The sequence below is a fragment of the Lingula anatina genome, chromosome 7 (assembly GCF_051362555.1).
Source record: "Lingula anatina isolate TDL-2025a chromosome 7, LinAna3.0, whole genome shotgun sequence".
NCBI classification, from domain to species: domain Eukaryota; kingdom Metazoa; phylum Brachiopoda; class Lingulata; order Lingulida; family Lingulidae; genus Lingula; species Lingula anatina.
Window position 1 is genome coordinate 637532 of NC_141773.1, and position 24497 is coordinate 662028.

Genomic DNA, 24497 nt, shown 5'->3' on the forward strand with positions numbered 1-24497 from the left:
ACTTTTAATAATCTATTTTACATAATTGGGACATTCTCGAAATGTTACTACCATATGGCTCCATGAGCATGCCACTTCCAAGTCACACATTGCAAAGTGCCAATATGTAAAAAATGAAAAATCAAAGTCATATTTTTGCAATTTCTTGCTCATAAACCTTTTTGCTTGAGAGCTTCTTAATTAAATTTTGCTCCAAATTTTCAATAGTCTGATATTGGATATTGTCCTCTTTTGTATCTGGAATGGCAAGACTTGCAAATTGTTGCAAGATTTTCTTTGGTCCCTTTTCGTAATTGGCACTTAAATTTATACTCTGTTCAATACGTATAATTAATGCAGACCTGTGACGGGACAATTGCTTGTGCACCTTCGCTATGAATAGGGGTAAGGTGGCATTACCAATTTTCTCCTTTGTGTTTGAACCGTACAGAGCTGACATTGAAAGTGGCTGATAGATTTTCTTTAGCCTCTCGTCGGATTTGGCCCTCGAAAGTGTAATATATACAGTACTTATTACAAATGCAGACCCGTCAGGAGGCAATGGCTCACGTCCCCTTGCTATGACTAGTAACTGACGGAGCGTACCGTTTGGAGAGTCCTCCCACTCCAGAGAACTCAAACTCTCTGACTGAGATGGTGAAGACACGGCTGAGAAGACAGTTGATAGTGACGCCTCTATCAGCGTTAAGATTGTCAGTCGTGTCTCATGCTCGACTTCCATTTTAAGTCGCATGACCTTGCATTTTAACACTTTTATTTCCAAAACCTGTATGTATTCCGTTTCTTTGGGGTCGTCTGTTTTCAGTTGTTGTGTGTCATTTGGAACTAAATGGGTGTTGTTCTTAATAGAATTCACCTTAGGCAGGTATTGAAGGTCGATATTGGCAATGGTGTTAACTAATAACTCTTTTTCAGTGTATGTTTTCAACACAAATTCAATAGGAAGAACTTGAGATGCATTTGAACGTCTCATATAGTCGTCATCCATTTGGTGACCAACTTCGACGCACCGTGTATAAGCTGAGAGTAATTTTTCATTCATGTGGTTCATTAAAGTGGCCAACAGCCTTGAGAATATCACGCGCTTCCTTTTCAGAAATTGTAGTACTTCCGTAAAGTTTTTGTCACGCAGCATTTCAACAACTTGTTTTAATTCCTGTCTTTGCAATGGCTTGGAATCACTGAGTTTACAGCCCAATGGCAACGTTATTATTGGTGCAGTCTGAAATGATAAGTTAACATTTGACAATATTCTTCCCTTCGGGAAGTATTGAACAGACAATTGATATCCAATTCTACAACAACAACAATGAAAAGGACAAATAATACAAATGACATTTTGCAAAATAACAGCAAACTACTAGAAATTCAGAAACAATTAGGAATATGTCAACTGTAATGCATATTAACTGTCAATTTACAATTTACGTATAACCAAACAGGCATGCAATGCCCACCAAGCATGTAGTATCAATTACCTCAAACGGTACACTAGCAAGGTGATTATTTAACATGTAAATATTTTCTTTTAATTAACCTTACAAAAAATACTGAAACTTATTTCCTTACACTGTTTTGAGCAAAACGGCTAGCTTCCGCGAATTGTTTTGCTGCTCTCCCTTTGTTGCCGAATACCCCGTTGGCCTCTATATAGTCTTTGTTTATCTTTACATCGCCTTTTTCTTCATCTAGCATTGTAGAGTTGAACATCGTCATAGGATCACCGAATTCGTGCCCTTTTCTGTCCTGTATATGGACGTCTTTTAGTTGTGCTTCAAATGTATTAAAAGCGTTCACATAATGGATGGTCGTATTTTTTGTTAATTGACTTAAATACTGATACCAATTCTCGGCATTGCTTTGCTCTGCGGTTTCAGGGATGAAAAACAGATTGAAACCATTTGCGAATTCTGGATCTGTGACCGGCAGATGTGCAACTTCTTGATGGTATCCGGCAGTATCTATTAACATTTTACGTTCCTGAATGTTATTGCAGATTTTAACCATCAATAATTCCTTTTCAAATAACTGCAGCAATAGATTTCTGGGGTTCCAGTGTCCCGGCCAATCATTAATTTTGTGCACCATATTGGTAGGCAGATGTGTATTCACATCAACAATCTTCCTTCCAACAGAAGGCCACAATCAACTAAGCTCTATGACATACGTGTGTTACGGTGAGGTGCGGCTGAGTGTGTATCCACGACCTGTTGATAGCAGCTGAAAGAAGATTTATAATAATAATAATAATAATAATGCACGTGTCATTATAACACATTTCAGTACACCTAACAGGTAAAAAAACTATTAAACTTTACAATATCAAATTGATACGAATTTAGTGTAGAAGTGTGAAGATATAAATCATCAAAATTTATTTAAAAGATGTGTTTCTGGAGAGCCTTTAAAACTGTCGTAATTACTTTCGGCACCAATACAAAAGAAAACCAAAGAAAGGAATAAAAACCGTAAAGATCCTATTGAAATCAGTGGAGATATAATACCATATGCCAGTTTAGAAGAAAAGTAAGGCAGGAATGTACTTCTTTAAGGAAACTGAAAGCTTTTACCAGGAATGTGTCCATTTTACCGAACTTTTACAGGTGTTTAAGGGAAGTATTTTTACTTTTAAGTTAAAAGTGTTCATCAACTGTATATTATGAGCGTGCAACTGAGGAGTAAAAACCGGAGAAAGTTACTTTAGACCACAAGTGATATGCTTAGGGCAGATCTTACCCCTTTAGAATTTGTAGTCACACCTATACTTCAATAGAGAGGTCAACCGAGGTCTTTGTGCTTTGGAAAAAAATAGTAGTTTATGTGAATCACTCGTGGTGTCAGGTAATGTTTCGTGGAGTAGCATGTTGTACAAGGAAGTGTAATGTTTATTAATAATGACTAGAGTTACAATTATTTGTCGTGACGTAAGTTGATTACACACTATTATCTTGAGAGGGTACCAAATAAAACAGCGTCTATCATGAGTGACAGTTTCCAATTATCTTTTTAAATTTTTACCAAGCATCTCCTGGCTTTTAGTCTTTATAAGTAGTAGTAAACATGTTTATGTAGCTTTTATATTGTAGCTGTATCCTTTTTGTATAGCAATCTTTAAATTAACTTACCTTTTAATCATACCGATAGAGCCTTCCTATTTTAATACAATGATGTTTTTACAGTAAATTTATTATCGATATTGCATATTTTATACAATATTAATATTTATTGGCCTAATCTTTATAAAAGGCAATATAGCCAATGCTTTTGAGACATTAAAATTTAAACCATTGAATCCATATTTCAGAGTAGAAGGTATAAAATTGCTGTAAAAAGTTCCAGTTTCCTCATGAAGCTCAAACTGATGAATATTATAACATTTGCATTTTAACTTGATGTATTTTCTTTAAAACATTTCGAGGAGACAACATCATTTTAAAACATCACAATATTTATTTCTGCATTTCCTAAATGGGTAAGGAAACAATTCTAACGTATCGACCCCACTCGTGCTGATATAACTGTAACAGCCGAAAGCAGGTAGGCCTACTAAGGCCTAATTTACATGATTCATCACTTATGTTGAACGTCCCTATTTTAAATCGATCATTCACGAAACAGAAAGTGTTTAGACATTTTCCGCTGTATGAAACCTCTATATGAATTCTCTATGAATATCTATATACTTGTTGAAGCGCTTTTGTTATTCAGTGTGTCTTAAGCAGTGTGTCTTGTTGACAGTCAAATTGCGTAGTTGAAAGCTGACGTCAGACCATGTAGCCAGTGCTTTAGCGGGTATAACAGATAGCCGGTGTGATAATCATTACCTTTACGCCCGTAGGTAAATTTCAGCACATATTAGAGTATAGTATACAGTACTACATTACGAAATATACAGTACTACATTACAACAGTCTTCCTCAACATCATCCTAATTTGTGCCTCTGATCACACACATTTAAAACGTAGGCCCTACCACTGTGACTTCCCGCTCCTAATCTTTAAAGTACATGTATACTGGTACATAATGTGAAAATGTAGCAGAGCAAACTTACCCTTAATATATTGAATACTTTTAGTAAATTACTCCATTTGTTAAATTATGTGCTTGTTCATGTAAAGTGTACAATATGGCGACCATTTTACTGTTCACGTGATATTTACATGTAAGTTGCCTGTGACCCTCACCTTTCTGCACTCACGCACCATTCAACACTCTAGGGGAGTAGGCCTAGTTGATAAGGTTATTTTAATATGCGCTGCTGAAAAGGTATATGTTTATGAACACTTCACCATAAATCAGCAACTGATTTACTTTTAAAATGGCATTTATTTGTAATTAAGTACCGTAAGTTAATGCATGTAGTGGTGGGAATTTTTGATTAACCTACATGTACTGTAGGTGTGTTTAGTGATCTGGGTTTTTTCAGTAAATATACTGGTATATGGTTGAGCGGCTGGTTCAGACTATGAACACTAGTATTAATACACGGTGCACCGTGTGGAATCCATGCTCCATCCGAATAGAATGTTCATGTTTAGATCCGTCGTCATATAGGCCTATATATAGGCCTACTTCATATACAAAATGGCCTACTTCATGTACATCGTGTACATGTACTGGTAGACCTACCTCATCATGCAAAGACGTGTCAAATCTGCTTCCTGGTCTTTTAAATTCATCTTTGAATCCATGCGCTATGTAGGCCTACCTTTAAGTTAAATCTAAACTACAAGTATCAATCATAAAACCTTTGCCAAACCGGGGGCGCAGCAATTTGAATTTTTATCCATTGATACATAGTTATTTCTAGATCTATTCTAGAGAAGCTTTTACAAAAACCGGGGCTTCTTTACGCTACCTGTAGCGTCTCGGATTAACTACACAAAATAAAACATTGGTTCAGTAAGCTTTGTTTACATCATGGATAACCTTTATTGACTTTAATAAGCAAATATAATCAATCAATTTTTTATCTGAGATCAAAAACCGACCAGCTGTTAAAGTGGGTTAATTTAACATTTCCAAGAAGTCATATATTACTGCTGACGTCGTCTGACTTGCATGTATTGATAAATGGCATTTTAATACACTGTATAGTGACCTCTTGGTCGGGGATTTTTTTGTTTACTCCAACAAGTGCAAAATGGTCACGCGTTGCGTTATAAAGGAGTTCATTACGCCATCTTTAGGGTCTTAGTGTAACTACACAACATTGTGAGCGCGATAACACCACATGGGCCAAACGTCGTGCCTCGATATGAGAACGAGGTCAAGCGTACGTTTTGGACCTGATTTAGCCTGTAAATTCTACAATGAAACAGTTAAGCTAATTATTAGGCCAAACACGGAGATTTTCTTGTGATATTTAATTCCGTTTAATATTGTTGAAGATTCAATTTTAATCAATTAGCATTTTGATGCAACTACACTATAAACTGAACAAGAATCCCATTTCTGCGGGGCTACACGCTATCGAATTATAAGATCGGTCGGTCAAACACGGAGGTGCATTCAGGACCGTAGCCTGGGCAAAATGCCAGGGGGGCAGTAAGCGGACACGAGGGGGCGAAGCCCCCGAGGGGGGAGGGTGTGGAAGGGGGTGTCCCCCTCCTACGGTATGGAAAATTTTTAAAAACTATGTATAGGCCTAAAACTGCATTCTGGTGCATTCTAACTGTTATTTATTGCTCAACCAGAGGTCAGAAATTGTGGGTTCATTTTGCCATAAGTAGCCCAACAGTTATGTTTTTCAACACAACACGCCAATTGGACTTCATTTCGTAGATTGTCTCAGGATCAGGAATAAGGATCAGGAATAACTGAGTTGGGTTAAAACAGAACACCTTTGTAAACGGGTTGTTGAATGATTGTCTAGTGGCCATGAGTGCATTTTCTCACAGAATTGATACTAACTTTGCAATTATTTTTTTTTACATTTGCGATTATTTTTTTGCACCTCAAATCCCAGGGGGGGGGCAGCTCCCCCCCCTCCCCCCCCCCCCCCCCCCCCCCCCCGGAGGCTACGGCCCTGACATTGTATTAATAGGAATATGCTGTAGACAAATTTAGCACAGAAAAGGAAAATATACTTGTTTTTTTTATAATAATACGTGTGTTATACTGATTTTTGGCAAAAAGAAGAGGGAGAAGGGGTATATACCGCCGGAGTAATGTAGGGTTAACGTTGGCCACCTTGTCCCATTTTTCGGTCATTTTGTTCATCATTAGATGTTGCTGCTGTATCAAAGAGTCTTTGGCAACCACTTCTCTTCTGACGGAAAACGATCGAAGTTTACACACCATCACAATGGGAATAACAGTGACACCAAAACATTAAATTTGGACTTATTTAATTGGATTTATTATACAAGCATCATTTTGCGCTATTTAATTGCCCAGTACTAAATACTACACATTATATACAGCACAGTAAACATAACATGCCAATTTAAAATCTTTAGTGTTCAAATACATAATCAAAACAAGTGGTAAGTAAGTTTACAAGCAAACGGACATTAATGCTTTGCAAGTGCAAAATGATTTGTTTCAAAACGTCTTCTTTTGTCCCAATTACAACAGTCTATGTTGATGACATCAGAATATATTCGGAGCATGAAAGTATATTGTCAACTTACTATGCAATGTCCAGTAGAAATATGAAAATCTATACTCCAGGCATCAAAATTCCAACAAATCGGAAACTTTACAGTCACAGGAATTGAAATGGAAAATTCAAAAAATCAAATAATACTACAAGTGATATCTTTGCAAATTGCACTCAACCTTGATTTCCTAGCACCTGTTCTAGTTATGTCAAGCTTTTCAGTCCAACCTCAAACTGTTCATCCGATAAAACTGAAAACAGAACATAAAGATACGATATAAAAGTCTCATAATAAACTGTACATCTTAAACTATCTTATGTCAAACATTATTCTGCATTTAAGCAACACATTTTGGATTATTATTATTATTATTATTATTATTATTATTATTATTATACAGTAACAGAGTCCATAACTGATACGCATTATTTGAAGTTTTTCATCTGGACTAAAGACTAAAATAATAAATAAATATTATTATTTTTATTAGCCAACATTTGACTGAAAAAGAAATGAAACAGAATGTATCTTGCATTACAGATATATACAGTATAACACTGCATGAAACACTCCTCACCAAGTCTCTGAATTTGAAAGTCTTCATTAGTGTCTTTACAGTGATCCAACATTGTTGCAAAATTTATACTGCGTCTGCAATATAAAATGACGGTTATTGTGTTTTCATTTAATTGAAATATGCCTTTTTTCCTACGGAACTTGTACAAATTCACTATACAACATTGGTCAAAAAGGTTGTCCCACCCCCATTTCCATGTCCTTTTATTTACAAATGATCACCTCACATCTGTAAATTGTTAGAGATAGTGTTTTTTATTACAGATACCGTGTCTAACATGATTAATGGTTAAAAGATACAAAATAGTGGTGAAAATATACATATTTTATACCATTTACTGTTTCACTCTGACCTCTACAGATGTAAAGAAATGTCTATAAAATTGAAAAGACGCCATCAAATGTCACCAAATGCACACAAAATTAGCATTAGGGTATGCTCGTTAAAGATCACGTGCCTAACAGCGTGTGCGTCTACCGCGTGCTGCAATTATCTCCTGAGCACTTGCGGCATGAACAACCTTGCGCGCGTTTTACGTCACAGGTCTTGCGTAACTACCCACGTGCTACGATTTTTCTCTTGGGGGGGGGGGGGGGCAGCAAGCGGACATTTTGTACAGGAGCAATGCAAAGATGGGTGAAAACGATACGTTGTTTTTAACCGAAAACGATGTCCCCGGGGCGAAACTGCCAACACCAAAAGTAAAGGAGCATACCAACGTTGTTTTGAAACGATGTGGTTAGCCTGTCAGTGGCGAGTTGGGGAGAAAAGAGCAGCACTGATAGCAAAGTACATGTACTGTGTACACGTGAACCAGCAAAGTTAATGATAATTTCATGTTGCAAAAGCGTAATTAAATCAGTTAGTTATTTTCCAAACGATATTATTTGAATAGTCGATACATACATCAAACTAACAACAATAAAAATTTTTGATGACATTGAAAATCAAAACCTGCGGTGCACGATAGGTTGAGGAGGACACTGCCACAGCAAGTAATGCATGAATTTTGTTACATAACACCATATGCTTGTGTCGTTGTTAACTCTGTGGTATTATTACTGCTCAAATTAATACCTGATACTATTTCTCAGGCTACCAAGTACAAATCAACTTATTTTGTGGCAATTGACCTCCATGTTCCGTCATGTGTGCAGGTTGTTTATTATTATTATCATTTGTTCAAGCACATTTTGATAAAGTGGCTATGCTTTAACAAGAGAAAGTCAAAATTTATGCTGAAGTTTAAAGATTAAATCATCAGTAGTATATACAATTAAAGCTATTTGATTATGCATATTTGATTTTCAGTTATCTTGATTATGATACGTGGTTGCTGCCTTTTACTTTTGCCCTCAAATCAATATATAACAAGTAAATTGATAGTGCTTTATTACAATTTTGGCTTTATACTTTCAGATGTAAAAAATGTGTAGCTGTTGGTAAAGTTGTAGAGATTGATGTGAGCATAGATCAGGGGAAATGGTATTAGAGAAACTAGGAGGACAAGACATAGATACTAGTAGATCCATCATCACAGCAAGGGTACATGTAGATGGTGTGATCTTGTCCCTGAAGCTGTGCCTCAAGTTTTCAACTGGTTGAGTCCTTACTAAGACAAGCTGCTGCGGTGTGAATTGCAACATGTACATTCAGGTTATACGTGGCAGATTTATGACAAAAGAGACCTTCATAATATACTTCAAAGGAGTTATTCTGGCATCTATGCCTCATCAAAAGTACACAGTTAAAGTGACTAGATCATTGTCTGCAAATAGTGAGGCAGTGAAGGCTGCAAGATGCCATTGTTTTTCAGTATTAAGACTGACAGTATCTGTTTTTAATATTATTTTTTTATTATTCATTTTTAATGGGAGGGAGATTCACTTTGTTCTTTCTATGCCCATTCAGTTTAGGGTTGGTGGTAATATATGGTAAATCTGTTATGCCTGTATGTAGAATTTCTTTTGCTCAAATTTCTACATTTATTAAATGCATTATGAAGTTTCCTGAGTGATTAATGAGGTTACTTGTAGAAATATCTTGCCTACACGCATTTTGTGATATTTTTACTGCTTTATACGTATGATTATTCACATTTCATCAGTGGTGTGTGAAAGGTATTTGCATTTTAGAACTGTAGATCTGTGTACCAGCAGGGTTATATTGCAGTAATATCTGTTAATGTTTCAAAAATAAGCTTCATGTTTGATAATTAATTGGTTTGAAATAAATAAATAAATAAATGAATAAATAAATAACCCAAATAAAATTAATTCATTTTATATTTCACATAATCTGTTCTTATTATTTCTTCTAAGCATGTAATCATAACATCTCCCACCATTATACTGTTATTGTGTAATAACATTGAAAGTTTCCAAGTTTTTATTATCAGGTTGACGCTAACGTATTACAAATAAATATAAGCATCAAAGCATATTTCCTTACTCAAATGTAGCAAACGTACCACTGGCATAATACCGGTAAAGATACAGGTAAAGATGACAGCATTGATAACTGGGTTTACAGCGCAGTTAGTGCAGCATACATGTAGTTAGTGCCAGATTGTTATCTGATAAAGTTTGCTACTAGTACCTGGGAACAAAAGGTCTGGCACTTGGCAATCAAGTTGATAAAATCACAAAACGCCTGTAGAAAATAGAGCATACCTGTCCAACATTGATTTTTTCAGATTCTTGACTAAGGGGTGCGTTACTGATGTCAAGGGCCAAGACTTGAACTAGGTTTGGCAATTCACTGGACATTCCTCTCGATTTCTGCCCAAATCTAATAAAGCCCCAGTTGCTTAACTTTTGCCAAATTTCCAATATCTACAGGTCGTGTTGTTCAATGCTTGGGGTCTTTTCTCTGGCGGCGGTTAATTGGGGGCACCTGTGCGGCCTGTCAACGCACCAAGACCCACTTTTGTCAGTGCCACATTTTCCATTGCCGTAAATATCAAATTTGTGAATAGAATGAGGAATAATGACAGTTATGAAAAAATGTTTGGAAGTACCTGTCACCTTCGCCACAGTAACCATATGGGCTGTGCCGCCCCCCCCCCCCCCCACCACAGGCGACACCTTGCGGAGCAAGCGTGCGTAATCCAGGGTGCAACTGAAAATAACCTTGTCGCGCGACCTTATTGGAACGTGCATTGCAGAGGAGAACCAATTCCCAAATAATCTTGACCAATTCCGCCACGCTCTTAAGGATGAATGGGACAATATCCCACATAACAGAATTGTTACCCATGTTGAAGGCTTGTCGCGCCGTCTACAGGAGATAATTGCAGTACGCGGTAGACGCACAAGCTTTTAGGCACGTGATCTTTAACGAGCACACCCTTATGCTAATAAACAGTGGATTTGAGGGGTACCTATTATAAATTTTACTAAATGGTATAAAATGTGTATATTTTCACCACTATTTTGTATTTTTTTAACCATTAATCATGTTAGACACGGTATCTGTAATAAAAAGCACAATTTCTAACAATTTACAGCTGTGAGGTGATCATTTGTAAATAAAAGTACATGGAAATGGGGGTGGGACAACCTTTTTGACCAATGTTGTATAAAAGATTTAAGTACTAGCCTCAACTGGCACTACAACAAGATAATCCTCAACCGTGCAAAATGTCCTACTGAATTGGCCAACAAAATTTCTCTCAGTGGTTAATCAAGGGCAGATCCAGGATTATTTGAAGGGGGCGTCCGCCGATGCAAAGCCGACCCCCCCCCTCCCTTAGCGTGGGGTTCGGGGCCCGCTGAAGCGCCACGAAAATTTTTGGCATTATAGAGGGCGAACGGTGCCATTTGATATGGTTTAGAACTATGATTCAACTATTCAAAATTCTTATTTAAAGAGGGGTCATTGGTGTAATTTTTTCAGAAATGGAAAGGGGTGGGGCAGGATCCCCCTGACCCCCATAAAATCCGCCACTGTCAATAATCCGGCCCGATGTTGATAGTCGTTAATTGTCATATCGTTATGTTACCTCAGTCCCATGAACTCCACCTCGACACTGCCCCGGATGTTATCCTGGTACGCATGCTCCAAACGCATGTTGACGGCACTGGGGTACATCACCCACTCCATGTTACGTAACCACTGCCACACCACGTGCTCTCCTTCTACAGATTGTAGAAAACACCAGCATTAACAGTGAGCATTGTTGATATATAATCGGCTTTGTGGAACATAATAATAATAATAATAATAATAATAATAATAATAATAAACTATTGTCATATTTATACAAGTATAAAATGAAAATTGGTATGATCTGTCGATAAAATGTGATAAAGTGGAATTATTAAAATACATTTTGTTCATTAAAAATACGTACTGCTGATGGATAAAAACTATTTTTAGTGCGCGTGGAGGTTGCTTTTAATGACCGTAGTCGGCTTGTTGACATATGCATAAGTAGGCTATTCGCTGGGTGACCAGGGTCACCCGTGATTGACTTCACTTTCTTGAGCACTCGTCTCGTATACAAGCACTCAATAGACGGCAAGTCCCTACCCACAATGCGCCTGGTAGTTTTTACTACGCGATTGAGGCGATTCTTGTCCTCTGCTGTAGCACTACCGTACCAGACGGTGAAAGATTGTGTTAGTACACTCTCAATCACCGCCCGGTAAAATTTTGCCAGCAGTTCTTGGTTAACATAGAATGACCTCAATCGCCGTAGAAAGTAAAGTCTTTGCTGAGCTTTACAGACAATATCATCTATGTTAGTGTGCCATTTAAGATCATCAGATATATGTATGCCAAGAAATTTTAAATGTCTGACTATTTCAACCTCAGAACCATTCAGCATAAGATGGCTAATTTCTGTTGGGTTTTTCCTAAAATCTACAATAATCTCTTTTGTCTTTTTAACACTTAGCTCGAGGTCGTTTTCAGAGCACCATGAAACAAGGGCCGAAACTTGATTTCGATAGTCAGACTCGGAAGTGCTAATAGGGCCAGCACAGGTGGTATCATCCGCAAACTTAACAATCAAACAATCGGGATACGAAGCAACACAGTCGGATGTAAACAGTGAATATAAGAGAGGCGAGATGACGCAGCCCTGAGGCGTGCCAGTATTTATCTCTATAGTCTTGGAAAAGTTATTGACGACTTTGACCTGTTGAGTACGATTAATTAAGAAATTTAAAATCCAATTACTGAGTGATGTACTAAAATGGAGAGAGTTAATAAGTTTTTCGTGAAGTTTAAAAGGCGATATCGTGTTAAAAGCAGAGCTATAGACAATAAAAAGAAGTCGTGCATAGTTAGGGATTTTACGATCCAAAAAAGTAAGAACATTATGTAAAGTAATAGCAACAGCATCCTCAGTCGACCTGTTCTTACGATATGCAAATTGAAAAGGGTCGAAAGACGTCGGTAATTTTGATTTCACATGTTGCAGAACAAATTTCTCAAGCACCTTCATGACAATGGAAGTTAGAGCTACAGGCCTATAGTCATTAAGACAGGTAACAGGTGTGCGCTTTGGAACAGGTATTATCACAGATTGTTTAAATATTTTTGGCACATAACTAGAGCGTAAAGACCAATTGTAGATGTTGCACAGTACACCAGAGAGTCACCCTGAGCTTCAGAGATAACTTGACACTAACCTCTTCACTATAGCCTATCTTCATCGTGTCAAGTTACCTCTGACGAAAATAGTTTGACCTAGTTTATACATGTATAAGCCAATCGAATCCATGTTTCAAAATTTTTCACCAAAGTTTGGTGAAAACGCTGATTGGTTGACCGTCAATCGGCAATCCTGGGCTGATTCCGCAAGCTCCATACTAACAACATAGTTATTGTCGAGTGCGGAGACATCCGAGTAGTTCCGAGTGCATAACCGTACACAAAGAAAGCATGGAGTATATCGGAATTGAAACCAGAGCAGTTTGATGCCCTGCATAATTATCTACTGAGGGATGATGTATTTTGCGTGCTGCCCACAGGTTACGACAAGTCCCTGATATTCAGCCTTATCTTTGATTGGTCCGGATTTGAACAAAGTGCGCCTTGACTCGTTCGCGTTCATTGGCTAGATCGTTCAATGAGTCATTGAGTGCGGGCTTTAAATTTGATTGGCGGGCGGCGGAGGCAATCGAATGTGGTCAGAGGTAACTTGACACGATGAAGATAGGCTATAGTGAAGAGGTTAGTGGCAAGTTATCTCTGAAGCTCAGGGTGCAGAGAGCTCATCGGCACATAATTTCAGCAGCCTAGGTGTGATCCCATCCGGACCTGCCGCTTTCTTAACTTTCAATCTAGTAAGACCAAGCCGGGTGTCTTCTACTGACAACTGGAAGGGTGCTTCTTCGTCTCGGGTACAGATGATAGGAGATTTAATATTTGGTCTGTCGAAGCGGGCGTAGAATCCATTCAACTTGTCTGGTAGGCTGGTGTCATCCGTGGGTGAGAGTTTGATTTTAGGTTTGTAGCCGGTGATTTTGTTCACTCCCTGCCAGAGCTCACTAGAATTACAGCTGGAGATGTCTGCCTCAAGTTTATCTCTGTACCGCAACTTAGCGCGCTTGATGGCCCGGCGCAGGTCATATTTTGACCGCTTGATAGCGTCCAAATCGCCCAATCTGAATGCTTCCTGTCTGGCAACAAGTTGTTTACGTACTGAGGAACAAAACCAAGGTTTGTTGTTCTGATATGATGTAACAGTTTTACTCGGAATGCATAATTCCTCGCAGAATTTTATGTAGCTCATTGTCACTTCAGCACATTCATCAAGATCAGCTGAATCCCGGAGAAATAAGTCCCAGTCAGTGCATGCAAAACAGCCACGAAGTCGTTCTATTGCGTCCTCACTACATTGATGAATTACTCTACGTACCGGTTTTTCACGCTTCAGCTGTTGTTTGTATGCTGGGACGAGATGGATCATGTTGTGGTCTGACTTATCCAATGGTGGTCTTTTCAGTGATTTATAAGCACCCCTGATTGTTGTGTAACAGTGGTCTAATATTTTATCTTTCCTAGTATGGCACGATACTTGTTGAAAATACTTAGGTAAACCCTTTTTCAGGTTTGTGTGATTGAAATCTCCTGCTATGATAGACAGTATTCCTGGATTTGCATTTTCATAGTCTGTTATAATCTGTGTGAGTTGACTGAACATAATAATAATAATAATAATAATAATAATAATAATGATAATAATAACTAGACTGCAACTGGCTTAAGCCAGTGGCGGAGGATTCCCCTGCAAAATAGGTGTGGAAACGCTCTTACAAGGTCATGTGAAGGTCATGGGTTAAATTTGACCCCATATACTGAAAGAGCATGTGCGCATTGGGGGGGGGGGGGGGGGGGGGGGGCAACAAAACATCACTTTTAGGCCACTTCAATATTTCTCCATGAAATAGCCAAATGACCTTGAAAATGACGGTCAAGGTCAAATTTGACATTTGATTTGGGGGTGTTGGGTATATGTTTGGGGTAGTTTACTATAGCATGTTATCACTGTAACCGAGGCACGACAACAAATGTATTGTCCTTTTAGAAAAATCTTTATTCGTACTATCTACACAGCCGATCACTAGACAGGAAGTAATACTATCAGCGAAACATATAAAGCAACACAATAAATGGGGATAAAAATTGTGTATACTTATCACTTTCTGCTCGACCTCCTTTAATTCCGCCGTCCACTGCAATTAACTAATGCCTGTACACATCCAGAAATGAAAGAATTAAATGCGTAGAGTCCGATTTCAAAATAATATAGTGAACACAGTTACAATTGTCACTGTCCGTTTAGATCATGAAAGTCCTTGAATTCTGATTGACCACTGTCTCCGAATGAATACAAGGCCTCCGCTGTGGTGGATCTCATCACACGCAATAATGGACCGGTGAATTACGAAGATGTACTCGCACATCAGTAACACCAGGGGATCGCATCGGTAACACAAGGGGATCGCATCGGGAATCACCAGGGGATCGCATCGGAGAATCACATCTGGAATCACCAGGGAGTCACAACGGAGAATCGCACCTCGGAATCATCAGGGGATAACCCCGGGAAGTTGCACCTTGGAATCATCAGAGAATACTTCAGGAAAGTTATACCTCAGAATCACCATGGATTACCTCACCAGGAAGTAATACCGGTAAATCGTATCTGAATCACCAATCTGTCGGAGATCAGTCTGTAAGTCAGTTTTCATTGTAGCTCCACACTATGGAGAAGCGGAGAAGGATATCGATGAACCTCCTCTCAGAACCAATTTTACTATTATAAGTCCGCAAAGTGGAGATTTTGGAGCTCAATTTCCGATAGACCAAGATGTGATAATCTTAGATCGGCGAATAGTTAATTTAATGCTCAGAATATAATCGTATTTCTGACTTTGTCATAAGAAAGTCACGAGCTCACCTGTACAACTTTGTGCTTGATCGGAGCTCACGGCTTCATCAGAAAAGTGTATCCGATCTCAATGAAAGAAAAAACGATCCACATTTTAGTCCAGGAAAGTCACATTTGACTGCTGAGCATTTGGTAATCCTGTCGACTGCGCCATTTTTGTAACCGAGGCACGACAACAAATGTATTGTCCTTTTAGAAAAATCTTTATTCGTACTATCTACACAGCCGATCACTGGTGTATCACACTTTGAATTACGCGCCAACCGCTTTTATAGTCCAGGGTCACATGACCCACGTGACATAAAAAGGGCGCTAACACCAGTATGCATATTCATATCACATATTTATATACAAGAGCTATTTATAATAAGGCACTTATATCAATGTACGCTACAATATACTATTACATATATATATATTTATACCTGTGAATACATGAAATACATGTACCCTATTACATCACAAAAAATCAATATTTCATGGAGAAAATGACAGTCACTATTTCTGTGAAATTAATAATATTTAAAAATCTATATTAAAAAAACTAATCAGTCAATTGTCAATATTATTAGATACTGCACTGGATAGATATCTAGGGCAACTTTTCACATCGCCTTGTGGCTCTGTGACATCTGGTTTACCCCCTGCCGAGTGTCAACCTCCTGGAGCATATTTTGCAATAGGTTGACCTTGACCTGACCTACTTTCCTAAAATTAGGTCACTTGATATAGAATTATTGTGTGACCTCACCTGTGGAAGGATTTGTCAAAATGTTGAAAATTCTAGGAGATATTGCATTTGAAATTTGCAAAAATTTCACTTTAAAAGGCTCTGTGACCTTGAAAATTAGGTCAAGGTCAAAAAAATTGGGTGGACCGGAATAACTTTTCATAGGCTATCAGTATGAATTTTTTCAGAATTTTAGAAAGAACTTTTTTGACGAAAAAATAAGAAGAAGAAGAAGAAGAAGAAGAAGAAGAATACCAAAAACAATAGTATTCCCCTATGGGGAATCCTAATAACTGGCTGAAGCCAGTGGCGGAGGATTCCCCTGCAAAATAGCATTAGGGGTGGAATGACCTTGAAGAAAAAGGTCAATTACAAGGCCATGTGCTAAATCTGATCCCATATCTTGAAAGAGCATATGTGGATTAGGGGAGGTGGGTCAACAATACATCAGTTATCGGTAAAATTCATATTTACACAATGAGCTACACCTACTTCAACTTGTCAACTTTGTCCTAATTCTTACCAAACGTAACGTACGTAGGGGCCTACACGTACACGTACCCGGTAACAGAATTAGGGCACTCTGCCCTAAATCTTGAACGAAATACCAAAAACTGAGCGCCAATAACTTACCGTCCATATCCAGAGTACCACCAGTTTCAGTCCATGACCTCACACGTTTAATATCACTGTGAGAATGTGTGTTTGTTTATCTAAGTTGCACCACCACTAGTAAACAATATGGATAAGAGACCGCTCCCGAACACAGGAATCAAATGTCCGCGCATGTGCGATAAGCGTATATAAACGTGTTACAATACTTGAAGGTGCAATAATTTGCTTAATTTGCAGTCAAAAGGTACAAAGGTGCACCAAAAGAGACCTTTGAGTTGTGAGTGATCACAGTGCCGTCTCTAGGGTCTTTGTTAACGTTGTTAACGCAATGGCACATTTTTAAAACTTAAAAGTAACAAAACTGAGAATATGGGGGGTAATTTTAAATAAAAAGGGTGTTAAGAGGCAGTATTTAGCCCGTTGACATATTTTATTTCCTCCAGTTTTTATATTTCTCAAAATCATCTGTGACACCGTCTATATCGATCCTAAATGTGACAAAATCGATACAGTGTGCATGATTTATGGTTTTCAGTTGTAAGGTTACCGGCGTTAAGAAAGGCAGTGCACTTTTGAAAACAGTTTCATAAAAGAATAATCAAACGCCGATCAGCTGATTAAGCGGGTTATGTCAACATTTCCAAGAAGTCGTAACTATAAACTGACTTGCGTGTATTGACATGGCATAAATAATAAATGGATAGAAACTGAAACGCTGGGGATTTTTTTGTTTACGCCAAGAACAAATCAATACACCGTTGCTTCGTTGTTAGCTATATAATGGTCTTTTATACATACGGGAATTTTTTTGAGTGTAAGCTCGATTATCATGCCATCTTTAGGGCTCTATTGTAACTAAATAATATTATTAACAGGATCACACATAGTCACAAAAACAGAGTTTGAATTTAAGTAAAAATGCGTTAAGAAGTGGTATTTAGTCTGTGAAAGCGTATAGTTTCGTCAAGATTTCTCTGTCTCACTATCAACACCTGGCACCGTCTATCTCCGGACGATTATGTGCATTAAGTCAACATTTCCAAAAAGACGTAAAAAGAAACTGACTTGCGTGTGTTGACATGGCATAGATATTAAACGAATGGAAACATGCAGGACCGAGGATTTTTTTTTTTTTTTTTTTTTTTTTTTGTTTACTCTAAGAAGTATTAATCGTCACACTGCTGTTTCGTTGTCAGCTATAATGGAAATTCCCATAAGAAACTTTTCTACACACGGGTATTTTTTTTTATTGTGAGCGCAATCATCACGCCATCTTTAGGGCCCTACTGTAACTAAACAATATCATTAATGCAACAAGACACAGAGTTTGCATATGAGTAAAAAATGTGATAAGAGGTGGTACTTAGTCTGCTAACGTGTTTAGTTTCGTCAACTTTTTAAAAAATTTCCTCGCTATCAACCTCTGACACCGTCTATATCCAAACGTTTATGTGGGCTATGTCAAGATTTTCAAGAAGAAGTGACTAGAAACAGCTTTATGATATTGCTGTGTTTTTTTACTTCCCTAGCAAAAAAGTGTCACCCCTAACGCAATGCGTATACAGTGTATCAAGTGATACAGAAAATCATGTTAAACCAACGTCTGAAAGGGATTTTTTCACAAAAAAAAATAATTCTACCACCAACGATAAACTAACCGTAGTAAAAAATCAAAACCACATTTTAGTAAATGAGCTAAAATGTTCTTGGTAGTTGGATCTTAAATGAAAATTGTAAAACGCAAACCGAAATAATTTCATACCGTTAGCTTACGGCCAACCTGGGCGTAGACCTTCATCAGACTGATGTGAGATGTTGATACTCACTGACCACTAGGTGGTATAGCGACCAGGACCCTCTTATAAATGTCAACTGTGAGCCAACGGATACAGTTAAAAAAGCTAGTGATTCTTCCTTATTGTAAAGGAATTTCAGAGAAAGTGTACTCACATATATAGTTAACCCACGCCTGTCTAAACTCAGACAGTGATTGTGGGGAGGGGCAAGGAAATGTAAGTATATACCTGTGTACAGGCAAGGTTAAAAGAAGAAGAACTAAATGCACATGTTTTTAATGCCTTATGGAAAGGAGAAGGGGGAGAAGGGGGTACCGCCGGAGTAATTTTCAGCCAATTTTGACCATCATTAGATCTTGCTGTATCGAGGTGCCTTTGGCAACCACTTATCTTCTGACCACAAGCGTTTAAAATTCACTTACCTTCCCAATATGAATAACAGTGACACCTGGACAGAACATTTGGATTGTTTTAATTGGTTTTATTATACAGCCACCATTTTGCTCCAAATTGTTGTATTTATTTGGCAAAATTAATTGCCCAGTACTAACTACCACATATTATATACAGCATACTAAACATAACATCAGTGTTATACATGTATATACTACAATTTTAAATATTTAGTATTCAAATACACAATCAGTACAAGTGGGGAATAAGTTTACAAGCATACAAACGTTAATTCTTTGCAGATGCAAATTATTTGCTTCTTTTGTCCTAACAGCCTATGTTGACCATACATTACAGTACATTCTGATCATTATAGTATTGTCAACTTACTCGGCACTGTCCAGTAGAAATATGAAAATCAATATTCAAGGAATCAAAATTCCAACCAAACAGAAGCATATGCTTTCAAAAATTTACAGTCACAGAAACGGAAATTAAAATTTGCAAGTCCAAAAAACCAAATAATACTGCAAGTGATCTCTTTGCAAATTGCACTCAACCTGAATTTCCAAGCACCTGTTCTTATTACGTCAAGCTTTTCAGTCCAACCTCAAACTGTTCATCCGATAAAACTGAAAACGGAACATAAAGATACGATATTAAAGTCTTATGTCAAACATTATTCTGCATTTAGGTAACATATTTTGGATTATTATTATTATTATTATTATTATTATTATTATTATTATACAGTAATAGAGCCCATAACTGATACGCATTATTTAAAGTTTGTCATCTGGACTAAAGACGAAAATAATGAATAAATATTATTATTTTTTATTAGCCAATATTTAACTGACAAGGAAATGAAGCAGAATGTATCTTGTATTACAGATATATACAGTATAACCCTACATGAAACACTCCTCACCAAGTCTCTGAATTTGAAAGTCTTCATTAGTGTCTTTACAGTGATCCAACATTGTTGCAAAATTTATACTGCGTCTGCAATATAAAATGTCGGTTATTGTCTTTTTGTTGAATTAAAATATGCCTTTTTTCCTAAGGAAAAATTTCGTACAAATTCAGATTTTAAAAGATTTAAATAGTAGCTTCAACTGGCAAAACCTGTGTACAACAAGATCCTCAACTGTGCAAAATGTCCTACTGAATTGGCCAACAAAATTTCTCTCAGTGGTTAATCAGGGACTGGTCTAGGATTATTTGAAGGGGCGTCCGCCGATGCAAAGCCCCCCCCCCCCCCCCCCCCCCCCTTGTCGTGGGGTTCGGGGTTCGCTACCCTGAGCTTCAGAGATAACTTGACACTAACCTCTTCACTATAGCCTCTCTTCATCGTGTCAAGTTACTTCTGACGAAAATAGTTTGGCCTAGTTTATATAAGCCAATCGAATCCAAGTTTCAAAAATTTTGCATAACCTTACACAAAGAAAGCATGGCGTCTCCTACGAGTGACTACGTAAAATAATGTGTTAAGTTATCTCTTGATTCTTTGCAAAATATGAGTATATCGGAATTGAAACCAGAGCAGTGTGAGGCCCTGCATCATTATCTACTGAGGGAATGTATTTTGCGTGCGGCCCACAGGTTACGGCAAGTCCCTGATGTTCAGCCTTTGATTGGTCCGGATTTTAACAAAGCGCGCTTTGGCTCGTTCGCGTTCAGTGGCTAGATCGTTCAATGAGTCATTGAGGGCGGGCTTTAAATTCGATTGGCGGGCGGTGGGGGCAATCGAATGTGGTCAGAGGTAACTTGACACGATGAAGATAGGCTATAGTGAAGAGGTTAGTGTCGAGTTATCTCTGAAGCTCAGGGTGGGGTTCTCTGAAAGAGGACGAAAAGTTTTGGTAATATAGATGGCGAACGGTGCTTGTTACGGTTTAGAACTATTGAGGGGGCCATTGGTGTGATTTTTTCTTTCAGAAATGGAAGGGGGGTCAGGATCCCCTGACACCCCCCCCCCCCTCTAAATTCGCGACTTATATTAATAACCAGGCCCGATGTTGGTAGTCGTTTATTGTCATACCGTTATCTTACCTCAGTCCCATGAACTCCACCTCGACAGTGCCCCGGATGTTATCCTGGTACGCATGCTCCAAACACATGTTGACGTCACTGGGGTACATCACCCACTCCATGTAACGTAACCATTGCCACACCACGTGCTCTCCTATAAGATTGTGAAAACACCAGCATTATCAGTGAACATTGGGGGGTAAGACAGTGCACGGTGATAAAAATGATTCAGCATGATAAAATTAATGCTACTCCACGTACAGCCAATTCACTAGAATTCACTGCTTATATATGTACCAGCTCCAGACCCCCAAATGGACAGCTTAATCCCCAGATCAGAACCTCATTAAAAATGTGTGTGATATTCTGGGGGATTGATGAGTATTGTAGCGCTTGCGGAGTGATGGTGTTCCACATACGGTGCACAGATAGCATGGAATCATTTTTGTTTGAAGGTTTACCCCTCAGTCATCGATCCATAAGATGGACCTCCAGCATTTCCTGCGACACAAGTCTGGGTCTGGTAGTATCATAGCATGAGACAAAGCAAAGCACAGATTTCGGAGGGAATGAAAATTATTTTAAACGTCAATTTTAGGACTTACCGTCCATACTAGAATTGCCGACCAGTGTAGCTTCAGGGATCTTAATTTTCAAGTCCGGAAAATAATGAACGGAAAAAAATTACAAGGCCGGGGATTTTTTTTACGGCAAGAAGTACAAAAGTCGTAAACACTGCAGGTGTAGTCATCACAACGTTCTTTGTTGTAGCTGAAATGGGCTTTGTAGTTGAGACTTTAATACAAATGGGGATTTTTTTTGAGTGTGAGCGTAATCATTACGCCATCTTTAGGGTGTCGCTGTAACTACACAAAACTGTTAACGCGATCACACCTTTTTGTAAAAAAGGACTATAATTTTAAAACGAGTGTATCCATTATAGTAAGAAATAATTAAAGAGGTAGTTGTTTATAAATGAAAATTATCAAGCACATGTTGATCCTCACTGACCGCTAGGTGGTATAGCGGCCAGGACCCTCTTCTGCTCACATCAGTACGCAGTATGTTGAAGGCCAGGAGATAAGAGGCGTCTGAATTTTAACACCAGTTTGGCATCGACCAAGCTGTTAGTAGTATATTAGTGATTAAAAAACCAGCTGTTTAACTGGGTTATTTCAACATTTCCAAGAAGTCATACTGGTGACGTGCAGCTGACTTGCATGTATTGATAAATGCCATTTATAATACACTGTATAGTGACCTCTTGGTCGGGGATTTTTTTGTTTACGCCAACAAGTGCAAATAAATGGTCACGCGCTGCCTTATACAGGGTTCATTACGCCATCTTTAGGGTCTCAGTGTAACTACACAAAATTGTTAGCGCGATAACACCCATTATATGAGCTACGTAAAAGCCCCGTGGACTTTGTAGATTTTGTGTACAAAGCGTATTAGCAGCATATACATGTACATGTATAATTTATTGATCAGCAGCACTGTGTTTTAGGCTCTGCGTGCTTTTATTGTCCATTACTCGTTGTTAATGTTGCCACACCAACCAGAAATAAACTACTACTACATGTATATTTGCCGAGCAGATATATACTGCATAAGCAAGTTAAAGCTGTAGACAAATTTAGCACAGGAAAGGAAAAGATACATGTACTTGTTTTTTAAAATAATACGTGTGTTATACTGATTTTTGGCAAGAAGAAGAGGGAGAAGAGGGTACCGCCGGAGTAATTTAAGGTTCACGTTGGCCGCCTTGTCCCATTTTTCGGAAATTTTGTCCATCATTAGATGTTGCTGCTGTATCAAAGAGCCTTTGGCAACCACTTCTCTTCTGACGGAAAACGATCGAAGTTCACTCACCATCCCAGTGGGACACCAAAACAGTAAATTTGTACTTATTTTATTGGATTTATTATACAAGCATCATTTTGCGATATTTATTTGGCAAAATGAATTGCCCAGTACTAAATACTACACATTATATACAGCACACTAAACATAACATGCCAATTTAAAATCTTTAGTGTTCAAATACACAATCAAAACAAGTGGTAAGTAAGTTTACAAGCAAACGGACATTAATGCTTTGCAAGTGCAAAATGATTTGTTTCAAAACTTCTCCTTTTGTCGCAATTACAACAGTCTATGTTGACCACATAAGAATATATTCAGAGCATGAAAGTATATTGTCAACTTACTATGCAATGTCCAGTAGAAATATGAAAATCTATACTCCAGGTATCAAAATTCCAACAAATCGAAAACTTTACAGTTACAGGAATTGAAATGGGAAATTCAAAAAATCAAAAAATGCTGCAAGTGATCTCTTTTCAAATTGCACTCAACCTTGATTTTCTAGCACCTGTTCTAATTATGTCAAGCTTTCCAGTGCAACCTCAAACTGTTCATCTGATAAAACTGAAAACAGAACATAAAGATACAATATAAAAGTCAGATAATAAACTGTACATCTATAATTCTCTTATGTCAAACCTTATTATGCATTTAGGCAACACATTTTGGATTATTATTATTATTATTATTATTATTATTATACAGTAACAGAGACCATAATCGATACGCATTATTTGAAGTTTGTCATCTGGACTAAAGACTAAAATAATGAATAAATATTATTATTTTTTATTAGCCAACATTTGACTGACAAGGAAATGAAGCAGAATGTATCTTGCATTACAGATATACACAATATAACACTGCGTGAAACACTCCTCACCAAGTCTCTGAATTTGGAAGTCTTCATTAGTGTCTTTACAGTGATCAAACATTGTTGCAAAATTTATACTGCGTCTGCAATATAAAATGTCGGTTATTGTGTTTTCGTTGAATTAAAATGCCTTTTTCCCATGAAACGACTTATACAAATACACTTTTAAAGAGATTCAAGTACTAGATTCAACTGTCACTACATCAAGATAATCCTCAACTGTGCAAAATGTCCTACTGAATTAGCCAACAAAATGTCCTACTGAATAAGCCAACAAAATTTCTCTCAATGGTTAATCAGGGACTGGTCCAGGATTATTTGAAGGGGGCGTCCACCGATGCAAAACCGACCCCCCTCCCTTTGCGTGGGGTTCAGGGCCCGCCGAAGGGGCACGAAAATGTTTGGCATTGTAGAGGGCGAACGGTGATATGGTTTAGAACTATGATTCAACTATTCAAAATTCTTATTTAAAGAGGGGGCCATTGGTGTGATTTTTTTTTCTTTCAGAAATGGAAAAGGGGGGCCAGGATCCCCCTGACCCCCCTAAATCCGCCACTGTTAATAAACCGGCCCGATGTTGATAGTTGTATACTGTCATA

At 37.9% G+C, this 24497-nt stretch overlaps 2 protein-coding genes and 1 long non-coding RNA gene across 6 annotated transcripts in view; all 3 read right to left on the bottom strand.

Moving 5' to 3' along the window:
• LOC106160882 (uncharacterized) lies at positions 1 to 4134 on the bottom strand. Its single transcript, XM_087018201.1, has 3 exons — positions 4053 to 4134; positions 1570 to 2220; positions 1 to 1222 (listed from the first exon to the last, which is right to left on the bottom strand). The coding sequence occupies exons 2-3, from the start codon at positions 2086 to 2088 to the stop codon at positions 128 to 130; spliced, it is 1614 nt and encodes a 537-aa protein (XP_086874327.1). The 5' UTR covers positions 2089 to 2220; positions 4053 to 4134; the 3' UTR covers positions 1 to 127.
• A 2200-nt stretch (positions 4135 to 6334) lies between these two features.
• LOC106157515 (uncharacterized) overlaps positions 6335 to 24497 on the bottom strand; it is a 33357-nt gene continuing 15194 nt past the window's right edge. For 2 of the 3 annotated variants that reach the window (XM_087017501.1, XM_087017503.1), the window contains 3 exons: positions 11187 to 11322; positions 7184 to 7257; positions 6335 to 6856 (listed from right to left, as the gene is read on the bottom strand). In XM_087017501.1, coding sequence (XP_086873627.1) covers positions 6810 to 6856; positions 7184 to 7257; positions 11187 to 11322 — 257 coding nt within the window. In that variant the 3' untranslated portion in view covers positions 6335 to 6809. Of the gene's footprint in view, positions 6857 to 7183; positions 7258 to 11186; positions 11323 to 23058; positions 23589 to 23907; positions 23982 to 24497 lie in introns of those variants that run through there. The other variant, XM_087017502.1, reaches the window with a different exon arrangement.
• Positions 19185 to 22272, bottom strand: LOC106178859 (uncharacterized). Of its 2 annotated transcripts, none has more exons than XR_015335446.1 (4): positions 22170 to 22272; positions 21180 to 21312; positions 20056 to 20129; positions 19185 to 19756 (listed from the first exon to the last, which is right to left on the bottom strand). It is a non-coding gene; the product is annotated as an uncharacterized LOC106178859 (long non-coding RNA). The 2 variants fall into 2 exon arrangements; XR_015335445.1 differs by lacking the exon at positions 22170 to 22272 and adding an exon at positions 21764 to 21882.

Bases quoted from the DNA above. Each gene is read 5' to 3' on its own strand.
- LOC106160882 (XM_087018201.1), bottom strand. From the start codon at position 2,088: ATGGTGCACAAAATTAATGATTGGCCGGGACACTGGAACCCCAGAAAT. The intron at 1,223-1,569 runs GTAAGGAAATAA...TTATCATTTCAG, and splicing joins GCCGTTTTGCTCAAAACAGT to ACTGCACCAATAATAACGTT.